Source organism: Diorhabda sublineata, chromosome 3, assembly GCF_026230105.1.
Source record: "Diorhabda sublineata isolate icDioSubl1.1 chromosome 3, icDioSubl1.1, whole genome shotgun sequence".
In the NCBI taxonomy this organism is placed as follows: Eukaryota; Metazoa; Arthropoda; class Insecta; order Coleoptera; family Chrysomelidae; genus Diorhabda; species Diorhabda sublineata.
In genome coordinates this window covers 23,503,733-23,518,478 of record NC_079476.1, presented here as the reverse complement: position 1 = coordinate 23,518,478, position 14,746 = coordinate 23,503,733, and the positions used below count along the sequence as shown (strand labels likewise).

Here is a 14,746-nt window from a genome sequence, read left to right as displayed (position 1 = left end):
GTATTAGTTTGTTTTAGTTTAAACTCGCTTTGATAAGTTTTTCCACACTTGTTTTTGATCACTTTTAGACATTGTTGATTCATTTTGATTGTTTGAATAACTACGTTTGATTTATTCTAGTTTTGATCAGTTTTTACATGCTTTAATCGCTTTATATTTTGTTAATATATATTACTCTACAAATCTAAAAGCACCCATAATAATAAATAATAAGTTTTAATTCAAACCTAACCCAAACAAAGTTTGTCTTGGCTAGAACATTATTTTGACTATGAAGAAATAACGATATTTATGCGGAACATATAATATCGTAATGAACCATAAATCAAAATATATCATCCAATAATTTATTGAACTTTGGGTAACTTCATCTTGGTACGAATAATTTTCTGCATATTAATTCGAACACCCGGTACATTAATATGCATATGCAATTGCACCTAAAAAAATTAAATTGTATCCACTACCAAGCGGCATTCCCATCCTACTAGTTGTGCATTTCCCATTCACCGCTACGAAAACAAAACAAAACATAGCTACGGTCGCTACGGTCACGTGATCGCGCACAGCCTCCTGAGACACCACGAAGACAGAAGGCGAAAGTGCTCACGTGCACGCGGTACAAGATGCACGCTACTTTAGCTGCGTTCTCCGCTCTTCTTATTTTCGTTCACGTGACGGCGGTAACCTACCCCAATTGGAACGGAAGTGATAGTAGGGTTCTAAGAAATTTTCCGACACAAAGGAACCACAGCTCTACGCATAGACATTTAGGGGTACATAGGCACGGTTATAGGGCGGTTAATAAAAATGGTAACGGGGGTGATGAAGGACACAGGGTGAAAGGAGGTGTTAGAGATAGCGAGATGGAAAAAATGGTTGTAGACGCCAACACTGGTATACAGTATAACCCTTATGCTAAACATCATCCAGGGTAAGTTCAAAATAATTATTTTGAATAATTGTTTTTAATGTAGATTTTGGGAATTGTCATACTGAGTTTTGAAAACACACTTTATATAATATAATAAGTATCATAAAAGAATATTCAATTACATAATATGGAAAAGTAGGAATCTGCTTTATCACATATTCATTTTTAAAATTGTTTCTCACGACTGAATTATTTTGGTGATTAGAGAAACTAATAAAAGCATTTAACAGTTATTTATATTTTTAAAACCGGTATGGCCCAATAATGGAGTTTAGTAGATTTGTAAAAACCTCATCGACGTGAACCTGCTTAAAAAAAGGTAATTTTAACAATATTGGTAAGTAGAAAAAATTTTTACATATCCCCCGAATGGGTTTCCATATACTCCCAGCAAATATTGTCTTAAACTGCTATTATCCGAAATAATAAATAGTTTTTCATTACATTATATTATAATAATAAATGTTTCACATTGTTACGATAATACGGATAAACAATAGTTTATTGCTTTCGGTGCTTTATTAAGTTATATAATTACTATTAATTGTTGTTTAAAAAGTAAAGTAAAAGAAAAAAATTAGGTTTATAACTTGAAAAGCTCAGCGGAATAATTCTGGAATTCATTTATTGAACTTAAATAGAGAGGAAAATTGAGTCCAGAAAGTTGGTAACACTTCACGATGTTGTCAAATTGACATTATCAAAATATTGCCATTGTTACTTACCATAATTGGTTCACATTTATTCATTTTTATTCATTTCGTTTCATTTGGTACTTTTATATTCATTGTTTTTATAAAAACAGTAATTTTTATTACTAAACAGTTCTTTTTTGAGCTTTTCATTAGATTTGCCGGCACTCAAGACAGTTCAGATACATATCGAATAACAGGAAACGTTTTCAGTGATACTACACTTTTATTTGAAAGGCGTTAGCCTAACCAATATAAAAGCTGAACTAGATTTTACTTTGGGCAAAACTACTCCTTTGTTATCAACAGTATTGGGTGGCAGAGTTTGAACGAGGCCTTACGAACTGCGAAAACCAGAATCGCCCAAATGAGGTGACGACTCCATAAACGTTGAAGAAACTGGATGATCGTGGATTGAGAGTGCACGAGCTAGCAGACATAGTAGGCATTTCAAAAAGTGCGGTACATCGCATATTAACCAAAAATTTGGTTGAGAAAGCTGAGCGCAAGATGGCTGCCGCGTTAGCTCACGATGGAACAAAAACGGTGTCGTGAAGATGTTTCCATCAAGTGTTTCACAGAAATAAAGTTTTTGCACCGATTCATAAACAAAACAAAAGAGCAATCAAAAGTGAGAACCGGCTTCGAACAAGGCAAAGACCGCAAGGTCATGGCGTCGAATTTTTGGGATGCGCGCTGTATAATTTTAATTAAGGAATGAAATAAGTACATGAATTTTTCTATGAATAAACATGTCGTGAAAACAATAAAGGTCAGTAAACCGATTAAAGTTTTATGAATAGGACAGGTAAAATTGTAGTTTTAATGATCAAATTCATATACACAGTGAACAAAAGATGTACTTATAAATAGTGTATAAATATGTAAATCGGTCATAGGTGAAAAGACATTTTGCATAACAATCAGTTGGCTAATTTCAAATTTATCCCTCTGGAATTGTCCAATTACCAATATTGAGAGTATTTGGATTACTTTTGAAGTATTTCAATCATGCATCGTCTAAATTGACAATCCACAATTTATTGCTTTAATTTTGCAATAAGCTTAGAATCAGTTCATGTTTGAGTGGATATACAGAAAAGCTTTCTTTGTTATAATATTTGGTAGACTTCATAAAAATTCAAATAAACCATTATCATCACCACACCAATATGGGTTGTCATTAAGTAAGGATTTTTATATGATATTCATAAAATATTCCGGGAAGTAATATACCCTCATCTCATAATATTGTTCGAAAATGAAGATAAATGATCCTGTGTTATTGAATGGCCGTTATAGTACTTTTTATAGTTGACTGTTGGCTTATTTTTATTATTTTCAATCAGGTGAAACTAATTTTCTTTTTCAAAACATCCACAAAACTTACTTTTCATTTGCAGCATTTGTTCAAAGATGTCTACCAATCAAATATCAATATGTTATACATTCAAAATTATTGATTCTAATAATAACCTCAAACATAACCTGATTAAACAGCCTTACTAGTTCAACTCAATTTCCGTGGCCTCTAGTTATGCTTTTAGATTTTCTGTCTTTTTTAAACAAAGAGGAGGTTGGTTGCCTAACAAGCTTTCATTTCGTTAGTCTTGTTGCGATTGAAACATTAAATTCATTAACAAATCATCATTTTTATTTTGTTTCAAGTCGTTAATTATAACATTTTACTACTGACTTTGATAATCGTGGCATTTTCAAAACATTCAATGTTGATTTAACTGTGTCAATATGGATTTAAAATCAAAAGTGTCGTAATAATAGACCACATATTTCTGGTAACATTAGTTAAACATCACATTACGAATAATAACATAAAAGAAATAGTCCGGGAGCTGGTAATAATGAAAGCTCTGCGATAGCGGAATTGAAATCGATAGCTCTTATACGAATGACACGCCGTACTAAAAAACGTAATTTTAGACTGTTAAATCATGGTGGAAAATGTGAATTTTATTCCCGGGGAGAAAAATTTTAAAAACGTCATATTCGTTTCCAAGATGACGGACAATCTTTGCAATCATTTCTTGATTTCCTGACATAAAATTAAAATAACGAAAAATAGGTTATATGTCATTGATGATACTGAACATAACCTTATTTGATCATTGGAAAAAACCTCCATGGAAGTGCTTATAATTTAAAAGAAGGAAATGAACTTATTTAACCGGAAACGTTACTTAATTATTTAAAAAACGTGTAGATATGAAGAACTTTATTTCATCTTTATGCAATTAAAAATTACATTAACATTTGTTATACGATATTTAAACTTTTTTCAAACAAACATTAAAAATCTAACCGATTCTTTTTCTTAAAATGTATTCAAAAAACATTAAAACTTATTTAGTTAGACTGCAGGTTATCTGGACCTCTACTCTGGTCGAAAGTGGCAAAATGTCTGATCTAACTAACATCAAAACGACCTTACACAACTACGCACGATTATAAATTCCTTTGTCTGCTTTTAATGGCTAAAAAAGACATTAAAAGCATCCTGAACTCCTCTTAAATTTCGAAAAGAATTTACCACAATTCAGAACAATTTTATTTTTTTTTAGAAAAATCAGAAATGATTTCTTCTTAATTTTTAAAAATCAATAAGAAACTTATGTTGTGAGTGTATGAATTGGAATGGATTTTTGAAAAAAGATTTCCAGTTTTGAGGAGATTCGAAAATCCTTACTGGTTGACGTTAGACCTTGAAAATTTCTTTCTACTTTCCTTTTGCTAGAGAGAAAAGAAGCAGTCCATGTGATCATATGGTAAAAGAGTGTATGGATTATAATATCTATTTCCTATTTTCCTATTTAATTTGTTCCGATTTTCCAAAAATACCAACTCACCTACATTGAACACAAAATCTTCATAACCCCTACCACAATTTTTTTTTGTTTGGATGTTTATTATGATTCTCCAGAGCAATTACTTCGCCCAGGTCCATCTACTCTTGCTTAAAACTCGCTTGGAAGAATTAAGATGCCTGTTCCATGAAAGGAATACAATGTTATGTATTTTAAACATTCTCTTAAGCTAGTTGCTCAAATAAATAAACCATAACTAACGGCTCCACAACTCTTTTAAAAACAAACTTGACTATATGCCAGCTAAACTGAATGTGGGTTTTTCGATTTTCGTTCTAAGGTAAAATTTACAATATTACCAAATCAATATTTTCATAATGAGAGATATGGACAATACTCATTTGAAATTTTCTAGTATCTCATCTCTCACTATCAAAAAAATTATCCCAATTAACAATAACAGAGATATTAGAAAATAGATTCGTGAAAATAAAAATTTCGTGATAATCTATTAATTCTAAATTAATTGAAATAAAAATCATACTTGTTTAAAAATATTCCCTTCTCATACGAGGTCTGGCTATTTAACAACGGGAGCAACGTATCAATCTCAAACTTCTCGTTAAATTGTCTGCTATTGACACAAGTAGTTAGAGCAACGAATTCCAATGAAACAAACTTTGTTTAAACCGTGAAGTAAAAATTGAATTTATTAAAATACATAAGTAGCAAGTGGAGCAAAAAAAAATTCATACTAAATTTTTCTTTATCTTTAAGCTTTGTAATCTCAAATTACAATTACAATTGTGACTTTACTTTATTTTGTTCTGTAAAATGTTTAATGATATTTGTCTATTTCATATTGTTTCTTTTTGACATTGTAGATCCTTCTTTCTACTGTATTCGTTATATTTGACCTTAAAACGATATCATAAAGAATCGTATTGTTGAAGACTTTCCATTCATTGTTTAATTCTGCTTTTTTCCTTTCTTCTTTTTTCTATAATCACAATGGTAAGCAAACTAACAAAAACTAATGTATCTACATGTTCAACAAATTTTAACAAGAATCCTGTGAAATATTTAACAATGCTTATCGTGGTATATGGAATGAATAATTCATTCAATTAATTTATTTGGAAGCGATTCCAAATTTAGCGTTGAAAAGTTGTATAGATTTTAAATTTTATATATCAAAGACCACATGTAAACTTCCGTTCTAAATTTAAGCACTATAATCAAATCTTTGTTTCTGATGTTAAGATTCTATACATAAATATGTACGTCTAATTTCTACGCTGAGTGTTGTATAACTTACAAAATATATTCAAAGGCAATAAAACAAAGAACTCTCCAACTATAGAATTTTTGAAAATTATTTTAAGTGTATCGAAGAAGCACTTCAATCTAAGTTGTAAATGCTTAAAGAGGGAAAGCTATAAAAGCGAAAAATAATATCAGAAGGCATTTACTTAACTTCACTTAACTAAGTTACAAAATTGTGCAAAGTAAAACAAAGGTAACATAATAGGCATCAGGGGTGCGGGTTAACCACAACAAATCTAGGTCGAGATTGCCCGGACCAACTTAATCTAACCTAACAATAATTACTACAATGTCTTCAATCCCTGTATGTTGTTTAAATAGCGTTTATTCAATGGAGAACTGATTATAATCCCAAGAATGAGAAGTTCTATAATTTGCAGTCTCTGATGGTTTTTCCTCTTTACCACAGCTTAAGGTATCTGCGAGTAACTGCTGATAAGGATTCTGTCAGTGATTGAGAGGCTCCAAGCTCTCGTGTGTCCCTTCTTGTAAAGAATAATTGTAACTGGAGAACCTTCTTCTATTAAGCTTATTAGATATACAATCCTTTGCCTCCACCATGTCGTTCAATTGTTGTTAGATCATCAGCCATTTTGTGAGGTTGTTGATATGCACCTAATAATTAGCCACTACCTATAAACTTTTACTTCTAACAGATTAAGCAAAGTAAATCCAAATCACCAAAATAACTTTTTCAACATGTAAAGAACATTTTTTTCTGATTATCGTATCGCCGTTCGACACTTGCTTTGGTCTTTAGGGGATTTTTACATAATCTTGCTTCTACAAGCGTGATTAGAATTGGCGTCCCTGATTTCCAAATCGATTAGTAGCAGCATCTACCTAACCTAACACAACTTAACTAATATTGGTGCAATTTAACTATTTCAATTAGCATTATTAGAATTTTTTCGAAGATTACGTAAAAGTGATAATAAAACTCTCATGTGTATTTTTTTTAATACTGCTTTCTTTGTTATTAACAGTAGTCGTTTGGCGTATTCCAATATTTTTTCATAAAATATTTGTCGTTGTTTTCTAGAAATCTGGAGTTTCTTGCGTCAACTCTTTTGTGTATGTATTGTAGCTTTTTTTTTACATTCTAAACCGGTTAATTTTGAATAACTTAAACGTATGTTGGAAAGATATAACGATGAAAAAGTATGTGGTAAAAGAAAATGGAGATTCTGAAAACGAAAAGGAGTTTAAGATAAAAGTGTTAAGGAAACTGAAGGAGAGAACGAACTACGTTTTTTTTCTTTGGGAGCTATTTATGTTTTCCTAGGAATCACAGGTATTGTAAAAAATATCCAAAAAGTAGCTAATTGTTGAAATAATTAAACTAACAAGTAAAAAATCGTCGCACTCTCGGCGCGAGAGACTATAGCGCATTTTTCACCATTAGCAACGATATCAAACGACATGAATTGACGTCCATTGAAGCCAATAGACGTCTATTGTCATTTGATGTTGATCGATGTCTTATGATGTCTGTTGACGTCGATTCATTTGAGGTCATCCGATCAATGGGGTCACAAATTCGTTAATTTAATTAATTTTTTCCTAATAATACCCCAAATTTCTACGGAAAAATTTTCTCGACAAACATCATCATACCTATAAATACTATTGTACCAAAATTCAAAAGTCTGTTACGTTGTTTTATTAATAATTTCTGCAATTTTCATTCTAAATAAATGTTAATAAAACTTTTCATGCGTGATTTAAATACGTTTCATTTACTCAAGGATATGAATGACGATAAAAGTCAACTTTACGGAGTTACCTAAGAAGGATTATTTTGTCAATGTAACCCGCAAATTCAAATTCCAAAGTTGTCACGTATTTAAAACTCGTTTATATTATCATTGTGTCATGAAAGTAAAAAAACAGATTTAAAAGCAGAACACGTTCCAGATTGACAATGTCTCATAAAAATTTTTACAAAAATTATACCGTTGCTTATTTGAATGATAACGAACGTTTGTAAAGTCTAAACAGAAAACGTGACTGGTTACAAATTAACCTTCTTTTTAGAAACTTTCTTAGAGAACATCCGATAAATCCTTTTGATAATATGATATAACCTCTATTCTTTATATTCAGGATGGCATATTATCTTCATAAGAAACTATAAAAGACATGCAAGGTGGTATGAAAATTATTATGCTAGTAACTAATTCAAAAATGACAGTTCCTATTTGATAGAATCGATTCTTCAAGACTAAAAGAAGAAACATTCATACTCGATTTTTATATACAAAGGGGACTTGAAGAATTCGTAATCAGAGGGAGTCAAATGATGCATGAAACAATCAATCTCAACACACTTCGGCTAAGGGATAGTCACATTGTAGTGGTGGAAATGTTTTCTTTAACAAATACGGTGGTTTTTTATGAAGTAAAACATTAAAACATGTCAGTGAATTAGCATAATATTTATCAGTTATCATTGATTAGTTAAAAACTATTTGCAATACCAAAACACATAACTTAATTTCTGGAAAAAATGACTTTCTTTATGTCATTTGATAAAGCTTATTATTTGGACGGCATTTTTGTTGCAGGAGGTGTCATGCGTTGAAATATTAATTCCCAAGTTTCTATAAGTATAAGGGCACGAATTTTTTTAACAAGTCAGGGAGTTTCTCTAGAAATCCGGGAAATATGAAAATTTTGGATTAAAAATTATTCAACTACCAGAATTTTTTCGTTTCCCTCGAATGAGATTGAAAAATTGACATAAACATTAGTTGTGCGACTAAAAGAGCTATCAAAGAATGCAAAAACACTAAAGAAGGTGATGTTCTAGAATTTGAAAAAGATTGTCGTCAAGTATACACTGCTTTGACTATCTCCAGTAAACTACAAGTTAATGAAAGCAATTTCTTATTTAGATCCAAATGTCGCACAAAATTTAGATATTGGAGCAAAACCTTTGTCAACTTCGCTTGATATTTTAATCGAAAATAATTGGATAAGCGGGGCTGACTTAATCAATACAAGAAGTTATGCAGAAGGTCATCCTTACAAGATGAAATTATTTTTAATCAGATGATAAAAAACTAAATTGTTTGTGCTTAGATAATATTATGGTTACGCCAGATGATTTTAAAGAATTGACCAAATACATAAAAATTATTTTTACATTTTTTCATGGTAACTTATCTCTTGAACGAGGATTTTCTATTAATAAAGACTGCTTCGTTGAAAATCTTCAAGAAGATTCGCTCATCACCCAAAGATTAATTTATGATAAATTGGGAAATGTTGGCATTGAAAATATTGAAATATCGAATAGTCTGATTCAGTCGGTTAAGAATTCAAGAAGCCGTAATGAAGAAAAATTTTTAAAAAATGAAAAAAGATAAAGAATTAGATGACCTTGATAGTGAGAATAAATATTTAAAGAAACAGCAAATGAAAAATCTTTTAGATAAAAAAAACTCTCCAATCGAAACTAGACGTCGAGATATTTCATCCATAGATGATGAAATTGAAAAATTAAAGAATAAATGAATAATTATAAGATAAAGAAAAGAGTATAGAGTATATATGTATTACATATGCTATTTAGTTTTTTGCGCTAAAAGTGTTAATTTTTCATATTTATTTAATAAATATAAATAAAATAAAAGTGTTATGATAATGTCTTATTTACTTCACTTTTCCTAAGTAATATTCTTTAATTTAATCGAATATTTTTAAACTTGTCAGAAAATTTCAAAATTAGATCTCTGGAAAAGTCAGGGAATTTTATTTTAAAAACTCTGTGGTCACCATGCTTGAGTATTATACAGATAATTACCGTACCAGCATAATTTGTGTTTACATAACCATTTTTAAAAGAATATTATGTAATGGTTTTGTTACTAATCTATACTCTTTTAAAATAAACAAACGAAACCAATAAATAAAAAGACCTTCCTAGAAATGAGTTAACAAATAACCGTTGTGATGAAAACAAACAACAAAGCGCCGCGAATTCCCCAAATTTTAGAATTCTATTGCAACCGGGCATGATCAGCTTCAAGGCTTAAGTCGTCGACGAGCTCGTAACTATAATGACTTTCAAATCATTTCGTAGGATATACACTTTTTGTCGCTTCATTTCTGACATTTAAATAAAACACAAATACAAGAAACAAAAGACAAAAACCTATCTATTATAGCCGAGCCAGCAAAGTAGTAGTCGAAGGGCAGTTAAAGCAAGCAAGCAGGCGAGATAATAGTCAGTTTTTCATCGAGATATACATTAAATTTTTTTGTTATTTTCCATATATTCATAAAAGTAAGCACTTACCTCAGCTACGTCCTCACTTTTCACACTACAGACACAATTTTTATAAATTTAAGTATGGATATTTATATATAACAGATAGTGGAATAAATTATTGAGATTACTAAACTAAAATTTCTCTATATTATTAACTTTTTGATATCTTTTTTCTTTAATTTTGGGATCGGAATTCTCAATTTATCGCTCGGCAACTGTTGGAGATTTTCATTTCATTTCAAACATTTCCTCATCAAGCCAAGTATCTTCTCAAATGAATGTCCACCAACCACTTGTACAGTACACTTTAATGGATGAATTTGAATACAAAGACTTTTACCAATAATAGTAATAAAAATAATAAGGAAGCTTCAAACACATGGCTTACTATCGGCAATCTCTTTCAAGAAACCGACAGCTTCATGATGGGTATCCAGGATCAAATAGTAACACGAATAACTACAAGAAAAATATTATTAAGAATCCGAACACTCAATCTGACAAATGCAGAAAGTACCAGCAAACACCAGAGACCATTCAACATATAGCATCTGTTTGTAGTGTTTTAGCTAATACCGATTATCTTCACCTGCATAACCAAGTGTGCAACATCATCCACCAGAAACAGGCCAACAAGTTCGGTCTTCTCAATACGTATACACCATATTACAAGTACCAGCCGCAGAAGGTGCTCGCATTATCACGGATAGACAGGTGACGAATAATAGACCTGACATCGTGGTGGTTGATAGAAGAGTCAATTCAGTCCTTCTTGTCGATGTAACTATACCGAACACTCAGAACGTTCTCAACAAACTGGCCAAATACGCGGATCTCGCTATTGAGATTAAACAGATGTAGCATAGCGAAAATGTGGAAATAGTCCCAGTTATTATGTCAGCAAATGGCATCGCCAAACTGGAATTACCAATAAACACCTTCGCCGACATTCGCTAGTTCATTATGTGAACCGAGCCTAATCCTTTTGATACTTTGTATCCGGGATAGGTAAATACCGGCTCTAAGCTGAGTAGTGCATAAGTCTATCGCATAATATTAATAATAATATAATAAACATTTCAAATGTTCATTTAATGTGCCTTAAAAAACTTATTTTCCATTTATCTTCTTGTTAAAGAAAATGCTCATCTTTGAATACTTATATGAACAAGTCAAAAATTATCTAATCCAAATTTTATTGGTACAACCATGTCTGTCTGCAACGTTCGGCAGCTACTCAATTATTTCAAAAATTATTCGAACGAAATGGTTGAAAATATCGCGAAAACGATCAAAGTATAGGTCTGAGAAAGTGAATATTTTATTTTAACAACTTAATTTATAGTCGCGTTTATCGATTTTCGGTCAGAGCTATTCATTGTTTTTCTTTGTCTGTAGTTAAATTTGAAAGTTCATGACAAAAATTGAGAACTCAGTAATCGATGAAAACTGGATATGAGCAAAAAATTTGATTAACGATAATTTGAGTTAAAATAGATTATCTTGTTCACGTAATACTTTTGATTGTGATCACGATTTATTTAACTAAATTCCATTCGTACTTGATTATGACCTTTAAAATAGTTTCGCATTTCGGTTTACTTGAAAAAATAAAGTTCTAAATTATTGTCATAGATAAGTAGGTATTTGGAATTGTCTTTTATGGGGATAGATGTTGTTTATATTCTATTATGTTAAATTATCAGTATTATACGTTTATAGTTTTGAGTTAGATACATTTAAATGTATAATATATTTCTATTATTAACTGTAATAAATATATAAATAATAATTGAATTCTTATTTCTACTAAAAAATGTTAGCAGATAGAAGTAATGCTTATTCTAAGGTGAGTCTTCTATATCATCTTCAAAATCATCAGTAATATTCTTGCCTAGATCCACAACCTCCATTTTAATGTTAATTCTTATACAATTATCAATATTCTGCTCTTATTTCACTACATATTTGATACATTGCGTTGCCGGTACTACTAAGGGCCTCTTGACATGATGCAAGACAACATGAGAGGAATTGCATGCAGTTCCTTGCAAGATCAAAATATTACATAGAAGAATTTTGCACGTAGTTTGACATTATGCAAATCTCTTACCACTAATCAAAATTTCAAAAGTAAAATTTAACAATTTCCAAATTGAAAACAACAAAGCTAATTAAAGCGGCTGGTGTACCATTGACAATAATTATATATGCGTCTGTCTTGCTTTTGGAATCTGATTGACAGTTTAGTTAGAGAATTAGATGAGAAAAGAGAAAAATTAGTTGAGAATGGATGAAGAAACATTTGAAAAACTCCTAAGGAAAATAAAACGTAATATCAGCAGAATGCAAACTCATATTTCCATGTCATTCAATTTTGAATTGTTTCTTGCAACTTCATTTTTTAATTGAGCTCATTTGAGTTTTGTTGACTTCAACTCATAGTGGTAGGAAAATTCATTCAGTTCATTGAATTTACTATTTTTTTAGCAAACCAATTTGCAAATTGGGTTTTTTTTCCGTTGGTTGGTAAGTGATCTACATACCGACCAACGGACCGACTGTAGCGTTATCCAAATCAATAACAGGTGATTCAATTTTTGATAAAATATATGAAAACCATTTTCGCCTATATAAAATAATTTTCCACTCTTTCTTAGAAACTGTTATAGTTTTCATGCCATAAAATGATTTCCTCTTTTCTAATAAAGGTAATTCTCATGTTAGAAGAGAAAACATTTTTTTTACAGTTGATTATACCTTTTTGAAGAAAAACGTACTGCACGACAAATGATTTGTTTTGTTGTACCTTCTAATTTGTTTGATTCCTGTAGTCTCATCCTTCAAAATATTCTTATTCTGTTCTCGAATTCCTTTAGACACAATTTAAAACATGGTTTTTTCTTGGAGTCTTGAATTGTTTTCTTTTGATATCTCCGTCACTCATATTCATCTTCGAATATCAACTTAGAACTAAATGTAGAAACGCCTTACCCCATTAATTACAAAAACATTCCGGTGTCTTCTTTACGAAACCCTACAGCAAGTGTATAAAACTAACAGAAATTGTCTGATTCATGGCTTAGTTGCCAATAACATAAATTTAATTTGCAACGTCATTGTTGATATCATCTACGAGTTTTTCTGGCTATTTAATAACGATACTAGTTACCAAAAGAGTTTTATTATAAAAATTGTTCTACATTCAAATGCTCCCCTTCAATATACTCCTCTCCCCTCGCCACACACCTATCCATACGTTTTTTCCATTGATCGAAACAGTGTTGGAAGTCTTCTTTGGTGAGCGCCTTTAGGAGCTCTGACCTTTTTTCCTTTACCGCTTCCATCGACTCAAATCGGGTCCCTTTCAAAGCAGATCTTTTTCTAACCTTTCAAAGAAATCTTAGCACACCCGTTGACGCAAAAGCTTTTGGTCGGTAGTCAGATTTTTTGGCACCAACTTCGCACGGACTTTTGTCATGTGTAACTCCTCGTGTAAAATTTTTCTAACCGTTTTAGGTTACTGTTTCCGGAGTTGAAACAGTCACAGCGCGACCTGGGCTCTGGTCATCCTCCTTACTCTCTCGGCTTTGACTAAAGCACTTACACCACTCAAAAACCCGCGCACGAGATAAAGAAGCCATGCCTCAAAATGAATCATACAACATTGTTTTATTTGGAATTTAAAAAATTTGATCACTTTAATGAACCAGTCAAATTAATGAATACCTGAATAAATTTTTATACTGAAAAATAAAAAAACGAATACTTACAAAATTGATATCTAGCAAAATATTACTCTATTGATTGAAATTGCTACCTACTTTTTGTCCGTAAGATATCCCAGAAACCCTCGTATTTTTTTGTTTATAAAATAAACATGTTATTTAAACAAACATTCAGAAAGCTACCTACTTATCAACTGATAAATTGATTGTCATCTCGACAGCTTCATTGGCGGAGATTGATTGCGAGTCGATGTTCTTCATATTTTTTTTCTTTTTAAATTTTAATTCAAGATCACAGCGGGTCAGACCTTTTTAAAAACTAATTTGTCAGAGGGAAGCTGTTTCTGATTGCAATTTTGTTCACATACAATTACTCGCCATTTGGTTGTCTGTTCGAGAATAAATAATTAATTCGATTTCGTTTTTATAATTGACAATTAATCTCTGGGTTAAACGTTTTGAATTTAAATACTTCGGTTATTGTTTGGGAGTTAACAAATTGATATGTAGTTGTATTTAAATAAGAAAAAGTTTTAACTACTAGTAAATAATAAAAAGCTTTAAGATTGGAAATATTTTTCGATCGAAAGTAGTTATACAATCTCCGTACCAGTAATTATCGTAAGTAAATTGATCCAAAGCAATCATTAGGCAGTCAAAATGATTGACTTTTGGCTGTATCACAAGATAATGGACTATTTCGCATTCCAGCATATTACAAACCGTGTGTTTAATCTGATAGCTATTACCATTCGTAATGACGCAAGGATACAAATTACACAAATAGATAGGTTGAGTGAAAAAATGTTCTGTATATAGGGCTTGAAATGAGTAATAACGTCCGAATGCTAGATGGACATTGTTAAATTCATTATATTCAACTTACGATTAATACTACAAAAGAAAAACGAACATTTTGTGAAAACAGCCATTTATTTTTCAAAGAAGTCTTCTTTTAGTTCGATCCA

At 31.0% G+C, this 14,746-nt stretch overlaps 1 protein-coding gene across 1 annotated transcript in view; it reads left to right on the top strand.

The window, feature by feature from the left end:
- The first annotated feature begins 522 nt into the window (after positions 1 to 522).
- The window catches only part of LOC130441367 (epidermal growth factor-like protein 8), an 88,181-nt gene continuing 73,957 nt past the window's right edge, over positions 523 to 14,746 (top strand). The window contains exon 1 of the mRNA XM_056775013.1: positions 523 to 934. Within this exon, the coding sequence (XP_056630991.1) occupies positions 627 to 934 (308 nt within the window). The 5' untranslated portion in view covers positions 523 to 626. The remainder of the gene's footprint in view (positions 935 to 14,746) is intronic.